The sequence below is a fragment of the Lemur catta genome, chromosome 6 (genome assembly GCF_020740605.2).
Source record: "Lemur catta isolate mLemCat1 chromosome 6, mLemCat1.pri, whole genome shotgun sequence".
Lineage (NCBI taxonomy): Eukaryota > Metazoa > Chordata > Mammalia > Primates > Lemuridae > Lemur > Lemur catta.
The window spans coordinates 95,346,046-95,364,292 of NC_059133.1; the positions used below are offsets into that span (position 1 = coordinate 95,346,046).

The following is an 18,247-nucleotide window of genomic DNA, read 5'->3' on the forward strand; positions in this document are numbered from 1 at the left end:
AAGCTAATCAGAATCTGTGTTTCAGCGGAGCCCAGATGATTCATATTCTGCGAAGCACTGGCCCAGAGGACGGTCCACTTATGGCCTGCACTGCCTGGTTGGTAATCGGATGCTTTCTGCCTGGGGAAGTTGGGAGGTGGCAGAGAAAAGGGGAAGGCCACTGGAGATGCTGCAGTATTAGCAAACTCAGCCCCAAGGGACAGATAAGAAGGAAGGCAATGGACTGAACTGTGCTGACCCTCACGTAAGTTGTGTAAGCCCTTAAAAACAAAAAATCCCTGATTGTCTGCTTATTTACCACTTCCTTAACTCTCATAAAAATACAATGCAGAATGTTTACAAAATTCTGGACACCCGAGCTGTCTGACTTGGGAATAAACAAGAACGTGCACTGCATTGCTTTAATATTAGTCTATATTTGGTAGGGGAAATTCAGAGTGTGTTTGCCCCATGCAGAAGCTTCTCTTAGGTGAGTGACATGGAATTCGATGGCAAGGCATAGGTGTCACTAGGAAGGGACTGTGGCTCACACTGATAAGTGGGCAAAAGCTGAAGTCCTGCTGGCAGTAGGTATTTTCCAGCCTCTGCCCTCTGCCAGGCTGCCTTTCTTCACTCTCTTAGGAAGCATATACGTAAGGAAAATATGCTAAATTGAGCCTCCCTGTGTCTTTCCACAGTTTAACATACACTTCCCTTTTGTGTGTTTCACTGTGCAATTTTCATCACCTAAAAGATACTATCTTGCCAAGCACTAAAGCATTCTTTATTTTCCAAAAATTTAAAAGTTGGAATTAACTACCAATGCACAAAATTTCCATACCCCTAAATTTTCCTTTTCCTATCTCTCATCTATTCCACATTTCAAACTATGGCTTTTTTTTTTTTTTTTAAGAAATAATTCTAAAAGCAGCAAGACAAACTACAGCTTTTCCTGAAAATTAAGATTAGGAATGACAGCACACTGAGATCTAAAGGCAGAGATGAAATATCACCTGGAACTTACAGTAGAATAAAGAAAAGAGAGAGGGTGGGATTTGCTGCCCACCCATCACTCTTGCAGGCAGCAGCTAAGTTATTTAACTTTTCTGGTCTCAGCTTCCCCATCTGTAGAGTAAGGATAACAAAACATTCAAAGAGTCAAGAGCAACTGAGATAATATATGTGCAGTGCTAAGTGGCAGTCCAATAAATGATCAATACTTATTATGTATAATGACAAATTAGCCCTGGAATCCGATTCTTTAGATTTTTTTAAATGAGGTATGGATTAGCACTCGCTCAAGACAGGTGAAGGGTCCGTTGTGTGTCCGCCACTGGGGAGAGTGCTGAACAAGACAGACGTGACCCGGCAGTGGCGGGCTCTGTGCCACCCTGAACAAAGATGAGATGGAGTCAGACACTGGCAGACAAGGACCAGCTAACATCGCTCCAACTTTTCTGTGGCATCTCCTGGCCACATCCTCTACCCTATGTGGCCCCCTTAACCAGTGATTAGAATCTCCTGGGCCTCATCCACCTCCTCCCTGCTGGGCTTTTCCCACAGTCCCTCTTCCAAGGCCGATGTGGCATTGTGTGCTCATGAGTCACTACTTGCTAGGTGGTAAAGACTAAAGGTACAATGTTTCTGGGTGCACTTGCATTTCAGTAGATGTTTGAAAACCTTAAAGCTTTATCATCTAAAACAATTAATCTTAAACACAGAATCAAAGCTAATGTGGGGGTGAACATGTAAGGCCAAAACTGACTATAGTCAAAATGACTGTGGACGTCCATAGGAAGGTCTTACATCCGAGATGGACAGTGAGTCTCATACTGTCAGTTTCTCTTCTCAAGCTGGAAGAGATAGCTCTTCTTTCATCTGAGCAGCAAGTGAAGAGGTGATGTGTTCAGAGGGGCTGTGCTGTAGCGTAATACCCATGTTTAAGTGCTAGAAGCATCGTGGTGTGATGAGTTGCTCACCCCACGAGACGTGGCAGGAGCTGAGGTGGGGACAGTGGCATCGTATCTCACATCCCATGTGCCCTCCGTCACCCACTGCACAGACTCACTGAGTGGAACGTTGGGCCTCTGAATTTAAATTCATGTTATTTTCTTCTTTCCTCTTTATTTTTCTTGCAGAGTAATCAACTAAATCCAAAAAGTGAACATGTGATGCTCCTATACCATGCTTCAGAAGGGGATGTTTAAAATTTTTTTTCCAGGAGGCAGGGGGAATGAATCAGAACACTTCTATATCATGGAGGTGTTAACTATATACTTGCCTTCAACTGTATACTTGTTCACAGGAGACAAATCCTACCCAAAGCATAAGGCCTAAAAGCTTTTGTTATCTAAGAAGGATGGGCCAGATGTGATGGCTTGTACCTGTAATCCCAACACTTTGGGAGGCTGAGGTGGGAGGATTGCTTGAGCCCAGGAGTTCAAGATCAGCCTGGGCAACACAGTGAGACCCTATCTCTATAAAAAACTAACTGGGGCCGGGCGCGGTGGCTCACGCCTGTAATCCTAGCTCTGGGAGGCCGAGGCGGGTGGATCGCTCGAGGTCAGGAGTTCGAGACCAGCCTGAGCAAGAGTGAGACCCCGTCCCTACTAAAAATAGAAAGAAATTATCTGGCCAACTAAAAAATATATATACAAAAAAATTAGCCGGGCATGGTGGCTCATGCCTGTAGTCCCAGCTACTAGGGAGGCTGAGGCAGTAGGATCGCTTAAGCCCAGGAGTCTGAGGTTGCTGTGAGCTAGGCTGATGCCACGGCACTCACTCTAGCCCGGGCAACAAAGTGACACTCTGTCTCAAAAAAAAAAAAAAAAAAAAAACTAACTGGGCATGGTGGTGCATGTCTGTAATCCCAGCTACTTGGGAGGCTGAGGCAGGAGGATCACTTGAGCCTAAGGTGGAGGTTGCAGTGAGCTATGAATGTGCCACTACACTCCAGCATGTGTGACAGAGTGAGACCCTGTCTCTGAAAAAAATAATAATAATAAAATAAAAATTGAAAAGATGGCAGGATTCTCAGCTGATTGAGGGACTGTGTGTGTGTGTGTGTGTGTGTGAGAGAGAGAGAGAGAGAGAGAGAGAGAGAGAGAGAGAGAGAGAGAGAGAGGTGTGAACAGACAACAGCTCTGAATCATTAAATTAAAAAACAAATGCCTGTTAGGTGCAGCAGTGTGGTGTGCTTAAATCACAGAGGCTTGACGTGGCACAGCCCTGGGTGAATACTTCCTGACGTGCAGCGCGTGTGGAAGACCTTCCTCCTTGACAAGAAACGTAGCGCCTCTGCCAGTCCTGCCTGCTTTGCTTCCTCGCAGACTCTGTTCTGGCCCCACGGTGAGGTAATCGGGGGCAGTGCACCTTCTACCCCAATAATGTGCCATCAGAGCATTAACCACCCCAGAACGGTCCTCCAAATGGGGAGACCAGGCTGCAGAAGGCTAAAGAATTTGACTGCCTTCCCTTTCGGGTCACCAACATTCCTACTTTTCCTGCTATTTGGCCTTCCCTTCCAGCAGCCTGAGACCTTAACAGAAACGTCCCGAGAAAACTCTACAGGGAGGACTGGGACATTCGGCAGTCACCTCTCCTAGAATTTCAGAGCCATGAGACTCGAGATAACATGTGCATGAAGAGTCACACTGACGTACGTTCCAGCCAAAAACGTGCACAGGCCATTCCCAACAAAATGGAGGAAGATTTCACAGATTTCATACAAAGTGCACACTCTCTCCTCTCTTCAGTCAGCCCCACTTTACTGTCAATCCAAATCACACTGACCATGCCAGCTCTTGTCCCTGACCCTCTGACTGGAAGAGAACAGGATGACTGAGGCGGTCACCTTGGGGATGAAGGACCCTGAGTCCCCTCCCCTGCTCTCTTGCAGACTCACCTTGACACAGCAGGATGCTTAACCTCTCTGGGGTCTCCACCTAACCCTCCTTTAGGTTCTACTTCCCCACAACTTGACAATTATTAGTTCGACTTTCAACTACACAAACCCCTCATTCTCAGCTCAGCAAGATGAACAGCTTGCTGAGGGCAAGGGCCTGTCTTGCACAAATACTGTGGAGCACCACCCTGGGGTGGCAGAGACAGAAACCAGGATCCCCCTTCCTGGAGACACAGCTCACTCACTGCACAGCAACACCTCCGTTATCACGGCAGGAACCCTTCTTGGATTCCCAAGGGACACGTGAACTCTGAGCTGGTGGAGAGTGAGGGAAGAGGAGAGTGGAGCAGCGCCGTCACCTGCAACCACATGTACCTACTCCACAGAGCCCCCTTCTTGCCCAAAGCAGGAGGGCGGGAGAATGCACGGGACTGGGTGGGGGCAGTGACCTGGAGGAGAGAAGACGCCTGCCTCACATCCAACCAGGCTGCTTCTGCCAGGGGGTCAGGTCGAGAGAAGAGTGAAGTTAAGAGTATTTCCAAAGGGGCAGGATTATAAGACAACACACACAAATAACCACAGAATCGGCCAATTTGGAGATCCACAGGGCATCTGAGGATCAAACAGCCAAAGACCCTCATTTTCCAGCAAGAGAACTAAAGCCTGGAGAACTGAAATGGCTTGCTCAGTTAAAAGCTGAGCCCGGCTTTAAAAAGACCAAGCCTCTAATTTCAGAACTCTTTTTTTCTATATACCTCTGCCTTTTCTAGGCTCTAAGAGATCTCTAAGAAAGGGAGATGCAGCCCAGTAGCTGGGGGTTGGGGCGAGGGAAGCCACAGCGCCTCCAATCAAAAGATGCTACGTGCATGTAAAGTGCAGCAGCTCTAAGACATCAGCTTTCCGGCAGCCTCCAAAAGCACCAGCCACTGTGTTAAGATGCCCCAAATTAAGCTGATTAAAAGGGAAGCCATAATACTCGTCTGTCAGCCTGGACAGGTGGCACTCCGCAGCGCTGGAGGTCGGGCACACCTCCAAGTGCTATGATGATAGGCCCCCCTCGCCTCCTTCCCTCCTGCTGCCCCCGCCCCCAGCCCCAGCCCTGACAGCAGTGTTTGTGATCTCCAGCTCGGTACAAGGGCCTCTGACTTCCTCTGCTTGCTGGCTCGAGCTCGGTGCCCTGCACCCTCCTCTGCCTCCATGAATGGGCTGACGGAACTCCTACCATTAGCCCTCAGTGTCACTGCATCACTCTATTGTCACCACACACGCACTGCACTCAACAGGGGGACAAAGGGCTGAATGAGCCCCAGACCCGCAGCCAACTCAGGCAGAGACAACTTAGGAAACTATCTCATTCTTCCTTTCTTCACAGGCCGTTTGGCTTATTTCCTTGCATACCAAATGAGGCCCGGAGAAAAACGAGGCAGGAGAGGGAGGCATCAGCTCCCAATTCTATTCCACCTCCCCCACCCCCGCTTCCCCTCCAGCAAGGCTCACAAGGCTCCTGACCACAGGCCTGGAGAGTCCACGGCGGACAGAGCCCCGCACACAGTGGCCTATGGAATGAGGTGTGCTGCCGAGTGTGCCGGCGCTTCTAGCTCAGGAGGCGGACATGACACTGGGACCCTGTGAGTCACATGTCGTCGACATTGAGACGTCTTCTGCTGCACTGGAACCGTTTTTTTATAGCCCACTGACAACCAGGACCATAAGCTGCCAGGATGAGCCGAAGGAAGGGACTTCGTGGAAACTTCTCTGGGCAATACTTAAGAGTTCTGACGTAACCTAGCCAGAAAAAGATCAATATAATGACCTGATGACAATAGTCTGTATCTATTCTGTTCAATATCTTCCAGTAACTTCCCTCATGGCCTGCGAGCCTCAATTTCACTTTTCGGTTAGTGAATTTGTGGAGCTGTGTCGTGTGAAAATGGACTGACCTGCTCGAAGATAAAGTCAGGTCAAACTCAGGATCCTGACATGTAACTCATGTTTAAAAAAGGACACAGCTTTCCAAAGGACACAGGGCGGCCAGCGAATCAGAAGCACACTTGAAACCCATCTGCCTGCGCTTTGTCCTTCGCTCCTTCCTCTCTCCGTCCCTCCCTCTCTTCCGTGTCACCCCGACGACTCTGCCAGGGGCTCTGCAGAAAGAGCTGAGTAAAAGCTGGGTCTTATTCAAGAGGTTCTATAGACAAGGAACAGTGAGATAAATGCTGGCACCGAGCCTGAGCGGAGTGCAGAGGGGACGGAAGAGGACCCGATCGGCCTGAGGAAGCAGGACAAGGGTCACCGAGGACCCAGGACAGCACCTCCCACCCCACCCTGGGCACCGGAAGCCCCGGTAGAAGTTTCCCCACAGCCAGAACCGCCCCTCTGGCTGGTGTCTGTTTTTAGCAACTCTTACGACTGGAAGGAAAAAGTACTTAAAATATACCACCCTCTGAGACTTTTATTCCCTGTAAAACTGTCAGGCTCCTCACTCAGCTTTCTCTTTGGAATGAAGCGTTCCGGTTTATTTTGGCAACCAGACGGAGCAACAAAGACCGACTTTCTCAGAGCCACGCGGGCCCCTCCTATCAAAGCTATCTGCTGCTGGCCAAAGAGCCAGAGAAACTCGTCTGGCGTCTCACACGAATCCAAGGGACCCTCTTTCAACAGCTTGATCCCTGACAATCCGTGGCCTATCACCCAGAGTGCTAGAGAACACTGTAAGTTTGAAGAGATCATAAATAACAAGGTGCCAGCGCAGAACGGCAGGGACTCCAGGGGACACTGTCAGCAATTCCTACTCGTCAGTGCACTAGGGCCAGGGGGCAAAATGTGGGCCAGTGCACATGTGCATTTGACTTCTCCAAGGGAGACCTCACGGCAAACTTACGGGCATTTCATAGCGTGACCTGAGGACGTTTTACATACATCACACATACATATGCACATACATACGCATACATACATCTATAAATATGTGTGTACACACACGTATATTTTATCATGGCAAAATGTACATAACATCAATTTACCATTTTAACCATTTTTAAATGTACAGTGGCATTAAGTTCATTCACACTGTTGTGCAGCCACCAGAACTCTCCACCTCCAGAATTTCTGCATCATGCCAAACCGAAACTCCATGATACTGAACACTAACTCCCCCCTCCCCCCTCCTCGGGCCCCTGGTAATCTTCACTCTACTGGCTCTATGCATTTGACTATTCTAGGTTCCTCGGATAAGTGCAATCATACGGTGTTTTGTCTTTTTGTGACTGGGTTATTTTCCTTAGCACGATGCCCCATGGCTGATCCATGCTATAGCATGTATCAGAATTTCATTTCTTTTTAAGGCTGAATATCCGTTGCATGTACATAGGTTTTATTTCTCTATTCTGATGACTCAGTGGACATTTTCTATCACCAGGTTTACTCTGCTGGGAGGCCTGTGTTTTACATTAGGCCTATGAGCTCCTTCTTTTGATTTCCTGCTGTATTTATAGCTCGTGGCACATTATTTAGCCTTCATCCATTCACTTACATTCTTCATTTGCTAGGAGGGTTTTGCATTCTCTATTCTTGGTTCTCCGCATAATTGCTAAGTCCCTTGAGTGCAGGAACCTCGTCTTCTATTTTCCACGCACCATCCATCCACCCCAACTTCCAGCATAGGGCCTGAGGAACATGCCTTGCTCACCCCTACACCTTGTAACAAAGCAGTTTGCAACAACCAAGGCTTCAGTAAATACTTCCAGAAATGAATGGAGGGTACATGCTTGAAATATGCCACTTCTTGACTCGTGAAATGGTAAACAGAGCTCACCTCTGTCCAAATGCTAATGCATTGCAAATTCTAGTCCTTTTACTCTCCTTCACTCGGAGCTTTGGCTCTTTAGCTAAGACAAGCCGATGGATGGCAGGGGACTGAGCACTTGTGGAGTTACGTGCACACAGGGCGGCTTCAGCCTTTCCCCACGAACACTCGCAGGGAGAGGGTGAGCAAGCCCCTGGGGTACTAGAGATAAGCATGGAACTTACTGAGGTTTCAAATTTTTACTTGAAAAAGTGGTATGAATTTTACATTCTACTCTGTTCACGTTTGGTTTTTAATGTTAAGATGTTTGACTAGGCCCACTGGTGTGAATAAGGCATGTGTATGCATTCCCAGTAAAGAAACACAGTACGTGCCCATTACAAAAACGAGGTACCAACTCAACAGCTGCGGTGTATAGGAGGACACAGCCCAGCTGGCTTCGTATCCATTTAGCCCAGTCTGACAGCTGACTTGAATGCACTGGCTACATGGTATCTGAAAAGGGCAAACAGTGTCTCCAGTATGAGATGACAGACTGATTTGCAGTCTGAAAAGCAAGGCACAGTGCAAAAGCCTCAGTGGCAACCCCCAGGAGTGACTTCTGTCCATGTGAAACCAGTAAGGGGGACAAAGAGATGTGGTGGAAGGCTGGATGCCAAGTGGGGTGGTCAGCCCATCAGAGCAGGGATATAAATATCTGAAAGAGGTTACCATGCCTCGGGGGTCAACCTCCTGTCTCTGACATTTCTGTCTCCAGGGGTTGAGGAAGGGCTTGCCTTATGCTGGCTGGGAGTCCTATTTGTAAGGCAGCCATAATAGGAGACATTCAGAAAAGGAAGGAAGCGTACCATTTCTATAAATATTAAGGTCTGTCCACGATTTTTCTCTGGAGGATTAGAAAAGCATTCTTCATGCTGCACTGGAGGGGTCTTTTCAATCCATATTTTGAAGCCCTTGTTTAAAAAGCATATGTTTTGGAGCCAGCAGTTTAAAAGCGTACCTAAGAACTGTTTCAGGGTAGGACCCTGGACTTGTTCTGTCCAGCCCTTCACCGGCTTCCCTGTGCCGTCTCTGAGCTGGTAACAAATACAGGTGGGGGAGGGGAAAGAAGGCCAGCAAGCGGCAGCCGTAGGCCCTCTGAGATTTAACCTTTCGCTCAGGCATTCCATGCAGAGGCCTCCCCTGCAGGCCTGTAAGTCACATGATCCTGTAACTCAATAAATTCCCACATAGGGCATTCTGAATCCCCCTGGACCATCCGGAGGGTGTCATGGTGAAGTTCCCTGCATTCTTGAGCCTTTCCATGGTGATGCATGACGGCCTCAGAGCCAACACTCCTCTCTCGAGTTGCCTTTAAACCAGGAGCTTTTTTCAAACCCAAGATCTCAGGAGCTGTGGCAAGGGTGCAGAGTAAAGTGTCCAGGCTGGAGTTGGAGCTTGGAGGTGCTAGTCCCAGCTCTGCCACTGCCCCTCCACCAGGCTGGCGACTGCAGCCCCGTGTGCCACCTGTGGAAAATACAGCCACTGCCTCCCTGACCTCTCAGAACCATCTGGCTCAGACACGCTAGGACTGCAGTTTCCCACCCATTGAAATCAAGGTCTCAGAGCTTCAAATTCCGGCAGCCAGAAGTAATAGCCTCTGGGCCATCCACAGGGCGCACAGAATGGGAAAAATCTATAGCTACTAAGTTTCTTGAATTTGCACGGTAATTTATCTTTTAAAAGTGCTTTTCGATCCATTGCTACACTGAACAAAGAGACAGAGGCACAGGAGTGACTGAAAGGTTTGCCAGGGGTGGACACCGTTCTCACGGTGAGCGGCTGGCGTCTCTGCGCCCTCCACTGCAGCTGACTCCCGGCTCTAACTGTCCCTTCTCCTCTCCGCGCCTTACAGCCTCGGCGTGTGTGAGCGGACACGCGAGTGCTAACTGTGGAGCAGAGGCAGCCCCACCACGTGTACAAATATGGAAATGAAGCAACAATTCAGACCCACTGGGAAGCCCACGCCGCAGAGGGAAATTAATAAACAGCCCTCATGCCCTCCCTGTGTCTGCTTGCCGAGTTCTTTTCTGTACTTTATGGTGCACAGGCTTTCAAAGCCTTAAGAGGAGGCATCACCTGCTGAATTTTGTGTGACCATGGATGTTGACCTTAGAAAAGAGAAACCAAAAAAATGCCTCTGACACATCATGATCAAATCAGTTTTCTCTTTCCCTGAGCTGAGACGAGACATCTGGTCTTAACCAAGAAGGTGGTCGCCACCTACCACATCCGTGTTGGTGATCTTGGCCAGCAGCTCAGTCAGGGCATCACAGGTGAGCGAGCTCACGTCCTCATCCTGCTGGAGCCCACAGATGGCTGCCCCCACACTTCCAGTTGCGATCATGGATGGCGGGTACATGGCGAACTTGAAGTCTGCAAGGAGGGAGAGGCAGAAGGTCAGGGCACAGAGAGAACTTGGGTCCAGGAGCCCCCCAGCCTGCAGATACTCAGCAATTGGATGGCGGAGGAGAAGCCTTTTATTTATTTGCCATCACCATGGCTGTTCCAGATTTAAAACGAGGAGACTGAGGCAAGGAAGGAAGAGGGGTTATCTGAGTGCTCAGAATGAATTCACAGAGGACAAAGGCTCTGACTCCCTAAGCTCCACAATCCTACAAGGGGTTAAGCACGTGCAAGGTACTGCCCTGGACTCCGGCTGGGGCGGCGGTGTGAGCGAGATGTGGTCTCCTCTGGAGGTGCCGGTGAGAACAGAGCAGAGGAGGTCCGAGACCAGCACAGGTAAGACAACCCATGTGCTGTGCAAGTGAAGGAAACCAAGGGCTCCAGATGTTGGAAGGAGAAAAAGGTACAAGGAGGTGGGGGAATCAGACAAAAATTTTAGGAAGATAATCCACATGGGATCTTGCCATATTCTCTGTGTAACTATCAAGGACTAACGTGGCCCCAAACAGGGATTTGATTTAAAAAAAGGAAATGAAGTGAGAGAAGCCGCAATGCAGGGAATGACTGAGTGGGGACCGAGTTTCGCCCAATTACTTCTGGCCCAATGGCAAGGATCCTCAGAGAGCACCAGGGCAGAGGAAAGGGTTTTAATCAAGCACTAAAGATCACCCGCAGCATCCTCATCAGATGCAGGACTTGGTCTAGACTTTATGGCTCATGGGCCTGATGGCACCATTTTCTTGCTAGGAAAAAAAAAGTGGTTTGCTACACAGAAGTGCAAAATAAGGATAAATTTGAGGGTCCTGAACCCCCTCCACTTCCAGTTCTCTGAGGGCAAATACAGAGGATGCTCCTGTGAACTAGAAGGCTCAGCCTGGGAGACCAAACACCTTGTTTTCCTCCAAGCTCTCCCCAAAGGGGCTGAGTGACCACAACCCAGTGACTGCTCAGTCCATGACGGGGAGATAAGGACAGCCACACCTTGCACCTGTCACTGCTGCTAACGGCTACCGATTACCAACATGTACAATGCCTTATACATTCCATACTGTTTAATTCACATTTCAACCGTATAAGGTACACCCAAGTATTACCCTAATGTTGTGAATGAGAAACCTGAGACTTTGAGAGTTTAAGGTGCCCCTGCCTTGTGTTGATACATTAGAGAGGTTACAGTTTTATCAGTCATCCTAATGACAAGACAGTCCCAGAATGGAGCAAATCTTCCAGTGTGTACTACCTCTAGTCTTAGCATGACTCCAGGGAATCTACTGTACAGAGAAGTGGAAGGTGCGTGTAGGGGCAAGGCAAAAATATTAGCTTGATCCTACAAAAAAAAAAAAAACAGAGCCCCTAGTATTTCCTCTTCTTCCTATATGAGGCTCCACCATGGAAACACTTTCTATGGAAGTGCTTTTAGTGGTGAGCCCATCGCCCCCAGCGCCAAGTCAGCAGCAGTCTTGGAAACAACATGGGTGGCTGAACCGTGATCACCCCTCCCCTCCCCTCCCATCTCGGCCGAATCCCATGAACATGGAGCAAGCCGGGCCGTCTGCCTGTCTCCTTGGCTTGCTTTCCTTCGCGCCTTCACCAGTTCCACCTCTTGAGGGCCGTATGTTACAGTGCTGCGCCCCAGCCTGCTGGGCACCAGCTCCTCCTCTGCCTTCTCTGTCCCCTGGACGGTGTGACAAAGCCAACCTCCCTGCCTCCTGCTCTGCTGTAGGTCTCTTCCACATGGGTCACAGGAGAGCGTTTCTCTGCCCAATAACCTCGTTAGCTCCCCCCTGTGACATTCATAACACAAAGAGGCAGCCAGCCCATGGCCCTGGGCCCACAAAGGCCCTGGGTGGGAGCATCTGGCAGGGACGGGGCAGGAAAGGATCCCCGGCCCTCCCTTCCCTCTGCCACAGGCCTCAGCCCAGGAAGCACCCCTCGCACCGGCAGATCTTTAATTAACCCCTGGAAGCCAGTGGGCATGTGCAGAACAGGCACGAGAGTTGCACAGGGAGACATTACCTCCCTCTTTGCTTTACTAAGAAAATGCTCAGTGTCCCCTCAGGGGACACTGTCCTCTGGAACAGGAGAAGAGGAGAACACTGTGCCCAGGAACTGGTTTCCCTCTCAGAAGCTCAGAGTGGCACTGGCGGGGCAGATGCTCCCCCAGCAAGACAAGGAGAGCTGCTGGAGGCCAGGCTGGCTGCCGTGCCGTCTTTCTGCTCTGCTATAGCAGGAGACCAGCGTCTTCCTCTGGACCCCAGATACTGAGGCAACATCAGCACGCGAGCTGGGTCTAGACTGTGGGGCCGTGGCCAAGTCACTTCCTCCCCACAAGCCCCTGGATTCCTATTTGTCTCTAATAAGGGATTGGGTTAGATCAGTGTTCTTTCAAACTTCCAGCTGCAACTGATTCATGGGTCATGAAATTCATCTGTGGGTCGTGACCAGCATTTTTTTGTTGTTGCTCTTATTTTAGTGGAATAGAATATGGTACAAAGTATCAGAAGGCACTGCATGTAGCAAAAGCAAATATTGTTTGGGGAAACTTTTGTATCAGTTTGATATATTTGTACTAGTAGCCTGAGTTGTGTTATAAAACATATTTCTTCCTTGTGGCTCAGGTCAAGAGTTTATAGACAGGAGGCAGGATAAATTCCCAGGTGCCTTCCAGCTCTGCTTAGCTCTTACTTGAGGGTCTGAAAGAACGACTCCCACAGAAAAGAGCAAGAGACAACAGAATGTAGCACGGCTTCCACCAGCCGGCAAAGTCACTAAGCATCCTTCTCCACAGAGCGGCGCTATTTCTGCATGGCACCAGGCACTGCCCCAGGACCACTCTCAAGGACACCCACCTCTCCACTGGTAGGGGAAACAGCAGAGAGGAAAACACAGAAATAAAACATCATTTCATTTTTGTAGTAGCTTCATCCTTGTACTTACTAGCTCTAGTCGGCCAACCCGCACTCACCGGTGGAAAACTCCACCCAGCCTTCGCAGCCATTCCTGGCTACCCAACAGGATGGAGAAATGTTCACAATACACACTTGGGAGAAGGGAGTGGAAAATCAAATTCTATGCGTGCATGCGCTGATGAAGATTACAACTGTCCACAAACATATAAATACATATATACACACATGCGTATGGATGAACTAGAAGGATACGGAGAAAATGAAACCTGTCCTGTTAGGTGGGAGAAACATGAATAAGCTTGTAAAATTTTCTTTTCATGGTATTTTAATAAATAAAAATTAGGTAAGAATCTCTCAGAAGTCTCTCAGTCAAAAATACCAACAAGCTGTACAGAAGGCACACTTAGGGGTAAGGGTCTATCCTCTTCACCCACCAGGACAGGTGCGACACTTATGCCTTCTGAGGTCCCTCCTGCTCCCACAGCTGAGAAGCGATGCACGGATCAGTGATCCATTCTGATCGAGTCATCACCATGTGCTCCCCCCCGCTCCCAGCAGCATGGCTGAGTCCCCCAAAATGTGAAGCATTGTTCCTGCTTCAAGGAAGGCACCAGTCTTAAGGCTGGGGTACCAATTCATTAGACAGTGACACAACACAGCATGGTGCACTAATAACCGCCAGGTGTGTACTGCATGGGAGCTTCTAAAGGAACTTCTCACAGAAAGGAGGCATCTAGTAGAGGGAGCCCCGGAGATACCTCTTAGGAAGACTCTCTATTTGGCAATAGGGCCAAGGACTCTGAGTGGGAAGGCGCAGTGCATGCCGGTTGAATGGCCTCCACTGGGCGCCAGTTCCTACCACGCACAGGAGGGTCTTACTCCAGGCTGCTGCATCTGGGGATCTGAGCAAAGCAGGAGTAGCCACACACCTTGCCATGGGGGACAGAAGCTGTCCCAGGGCCTTGAGCTCTGGCTTACCTCCCACCGAAGCAGACCTCCAGAACAACGCAGTTCACTGCTTCAGAGTGTAAGCTCTGGAGTCAGCCTGGGATTCAATCTCTGTGCCACCACCTACAAACTGTGTGAAGATGAGCAAGTTACCTGACCCCTCTTGAGTCTCCAATTTCTCACCTGCAAATGAGGAGAATAATTATACCTGCCTCACAGTGGTGTTCTGAGAATTAACTAAAAGAACCCATGTAAAAGCATAGGGCCTGGCTCGTGGTAAGTAATAAATGTCACCATCATCCTCACCATTCTCACTACTGGGACTGCCTGCGGGATTGTGGATCCCTGGAATGCAGGCAGATGCACAGAGCAGGCCACGAATACTGAGGCCAGGAAAATTGAGGACTCTGTACTTTCTGGGGATTCTTTTACTATCCAGTTGTGTATGTGTCCCAGAAATGGCTCCATCAAGTCCCCACAGCCTCCTGCTGCTTTGTGAGGAGTGGGAGAAAGTGAGGCCCCACAGAGGGATGGAAAAAACCACATGAACACACAGTGAATGAAAGACAGACGTTGGCAATTACATTCCTAGCACACCCCACATTCGTTCGGATGTGGTTCACGCAGAGCAAGGAACAAGGCCCACATGCTAGGAGCAGCTGACATTCCTCTCCGCCCCCCTAGCGAGGTGGTGGAGGCAAGGGACACACCTGAGGGGAATCCCAGCTCTACGGACAAGCACCACTTGCAGCCCTGGAGTGTTTGCATCCTTGTTCACGGTGGCGGTGGTGATGGTGAGGTATTAATAAAACGGAACTTAAAATTCATCTGTTTCAAACATCTCCTTTTATAGGTGAATTGCTGAAATCCTGGGAGATTAAGTGATTTGTCTAATGTCACTCGCTATGAGTGTTAGGCCTAGGGTAAGATGGAGACTTTCAGACTCTGGATCCACAGCTCTTTATAACTTACCAGAAGTTGAGCAGCTCCTCAAGGTCACCTGCCACATACCACAAAGAATGCGGGGGAGTTTTTTATATCACGATGGAAGAAAAGCCCCTCAGGAGTCAAAAGGGTCCTGGTCCCCACCAAGGCACCAGCAAGCTCCTAAGGATGCCAGAGGAGCCCCTAGGGGTCCCACTGGGCTCCCTAATCTGGGCAAGGGCAGTGAGAAGTGCCCCATATTCACCAGCTTGGTATCAGCATTTCTTAGTGCCCAGTTAAGGTCATTTTGGCCTTAAGTACAGGGGTGACTGCCGTGCTTTTGTCCACCACTAGGGGGAGAGAAAGAGCGACTGACTCACTCCCAGGCAGAGAAGGGGGAAGCTCAGGTCAGGCTTTCCCCCGCCCCCGACAAAGGGGCCAGAATCCAGGTGTTCACTGGCCAGCGAATGAATGACCTGCACACCTCATCTGCCCCGGAGCAGGGTCAGCATACCTCGTGCTTGTAGGGCAGGCCTGCCTCGACAAGCCAATGCCAATGAAACTGCACAGGCCTGCGGGAGGACACAGGCAGCCTGCTACTCATGCATCGCACGGCCAGATGGGAAGTGAAATAGCTAGCGCCACACTGCTGGTCCCCAGGGGCGCCGGCGGAAGCACCGAGGCTCCCAGTTCAACATGCCACTTCCCCTCAGCCCATGACCTCTGAGCTGTGCAGGTGGCTCAGCAGCTCACAGGTGGAAAGACGGGTTTCAATTCTCCCTTCTCTGCACCCACCAGGGTACAGCTCCCATTCTGGATCAAGGACCAGGTCACCTAACCTCTCTGGACCATCACTGCCCCCCTAGAACTTTGGGGATGGAAACTAAGGAAACACCTACAGGCAGGCCGGGGGCACCAGGACACCACAATGGGTCACTGTCAACCCTGGGCTCAGGCCTCAGGCTGGGGAGGCCAGGAGGGGGCTACTTGTGTGCAGTACCAACTTAGGGTGGGCTCCCAGTGCAAAAAGAGGGGGACATGGGGTGCCTGGGGAGGCAGGGTAGGCACCTCCCTGAGCCCCACGCCAAGTTCAAACTCAATGCCATTGGCTCTTCTGCACTAACTGGAATCGTCTATTGAGCAAGATATTACGTCTCAAGAATCTCCCAACTCCAGAGTGCGATCCTGAGTCATCTCAGATGGCCTTCTTTCCTCATTTGCAGGCCTGGGGGCTCTATCAGCAGAGCTGCAGCTGGAGGCTCCGTCCTGCTTCCCCAGCATTAAACGGGCCAGGAGCTGCAGCTATGAAGATCCCACCATCTCCCCACGTTGGACAGGGATACGAGGCAGCTTGAGGCCATCTCTCCTCTCCCCAAGAAGCCATTTCAGGCTGAGCAGGGAAGGGCAGGAGGGCCCCTCTCTGCCTTGCCGCCATCTTACCCTGGAGCCCAGTAAAGGAAGACTGCTGCTCCACTACCCTTTCTATGGCCCCTCTGCACTCTCCCGCTCTCTCTCCTCCCCTTTCACACACACATACGCTCTCCACACACTCTGCAGAACGACTGCCAGCTCTTTCACAACCAGCTTTTCCCATCAACCAGCCAGCCACACAGCCGGAAGGCTGGCTACCATCTCCTCTGGACCCCGGCTCCCATCCCCTGTGGGCCTCCAGAGCCTGGCTGCAGGTGCTTCATCAGCTCCAGGGCAGAACGTCCGGGACTGGTGGGAAGGAGGTGTGACATGTCAGGAGCAGAGCTCAGCCTGGAAGATCTCCATGTCTCCTACCTTTGGTCCTCAGTTACCCAGTGCCTGCTGCTTGCCACACACAGTCCTGGGCACTTGCGCATTTATCAAACCCTGGCCACAGTGTGCGGAGTCTCATCTCCCTAGAAGCCTTCAGTGTTCATGCTGCCAGGCTGACTGCCGAAACCTCCATGCAAGAGGAATTCTATATGACTCAGTCACTTGCACAAACCCAAGTGCCCATCAGGGAGAAAGAAATGCCTTGCAAGGTGGCCTATCCTTCCCAGACCCAGGAAAACTTCTGAGAACCTCCCTCCGCTCTGAGCAGTCCATGCCTGAGGCTTAGTACTTGGCACACAGTTTTTCATTTGGTCAGAGGTGTTTGTTCTCTTATCCTTCCCCACCCCTTGACCAAAGGTAGCTCAGCACCCCCAAAAGGCAGTCTTCATGACTGCTTCTGTCTCCCTTCGGACCTCTGTCCTCAGTCCCTGAATCCCAGGCTCCCTACTCTGGCCCCAAAGTTGGCAGCCAGCCCAAAGATCTGGGCTAGAAGGCCACAGATGGGGGATGGGATCCCCAATTTTAGAGAATGGGCCTAGACAGAATCTGGGGATCTGCCCACACTCGGGTAATTCCACTCAGCACCCCAACTCTAATCAGAGATCAGAGAGGAGGAAGGGGATGGATAGACCCCGAAAGATCTGTTGGTCAAGAGATGACGTCAAAGCAGAGCTCTGGCTATCAACAGCTGGGCAATGGGGTAGTTCAGGGTCGGGGGTCAGTTGTCCTAGGGCCAGAGAAAAAGGACTGTCTGCCCCTCCCCGACAGTGAATCATAACAAGAGAGGAAAGGGACAGCTGAGCCTGGGAGACAAAATGACAGGTCAATGGGGGACTGACCTCTCGGGCCCAGGCCAGGCAGCAGGAGAAGGGAAGGAAGCCAAAGAACCACTACTGTCCAAAAGGCAGCAAGGGTCCACAGCAGCTCTCAAACCTCCCCCCGCCCCAGGGCCGCAGGAAGGGCAACTGCCTCTCCCACAAAGGCACACGAGGCACATGTGCATGCCATGAGGCCTGATCCGGGTCCAGAAGGGCAGGACTAAAGAAAACCAGCAAGCAGAAACCTGTCCTCTGGACTCCAGAGTAGAAGGCTTAGAATCCTACACTCAAGCCAGCAAGTGCAGAGTGCAGGGGTCCTGCCAGGAACAGGTGAGGGCAGCCAGAGAAGGAAAGTCATCATATCCACCTTGGCTGGAACAGTTAAAATCAGGGTTAAAACAGGAGATGGTGACATTTTCACAATTAGTACCATGGCATGTACGACCTACACATCTCCTGGTTCACAAAACACTTCCACGTGCATCATCTCTTTCTGGTTTTAATTTTCCTACCCCTGTGAAAAAGCTGCAGGATGCTGCATCAACAGGTTTGTTTTGCAGATGGAGAAGCTGGGGTTCACAGAGGTTAAACAGCCAGTCCGAGGTCACCCAGTGATAAGTAGCAAAGCCTGACCTTTTGAGCATATACACTATATTACACATTATATAATCATCTGTACAAACTCATGAGTAACATGTAACAAGGTATTGAA

The 18,247-nt window shown here is 50.3% G+C and overlaps 1 protein-coding gene across 3 annotated transcripts in view; it reads right to left on the bottom strand.

Moving 5' to 3' along the window:
* The window catches only part of CCND2 (cyclin D2), a 31,025-nt gene that overhangs the window by 5,701 nt on the left and 7,077 nt on the right, over nt 1-18,247 (bottom strand). For all 3 annotated transcript variants that reach the window (XM_045554564.1, XM_045554565.1, XM_045554563.1), the window contains one exon: nt 9,955-10,103. In XM_045554564.1, the coding sequence (XP_045410520.1) occupies nt 9,955-10,103 (149 nt within the window). The remainder of the gene's footprint in view (nt 1-9,954; nt 10,104-18,247) is intronic.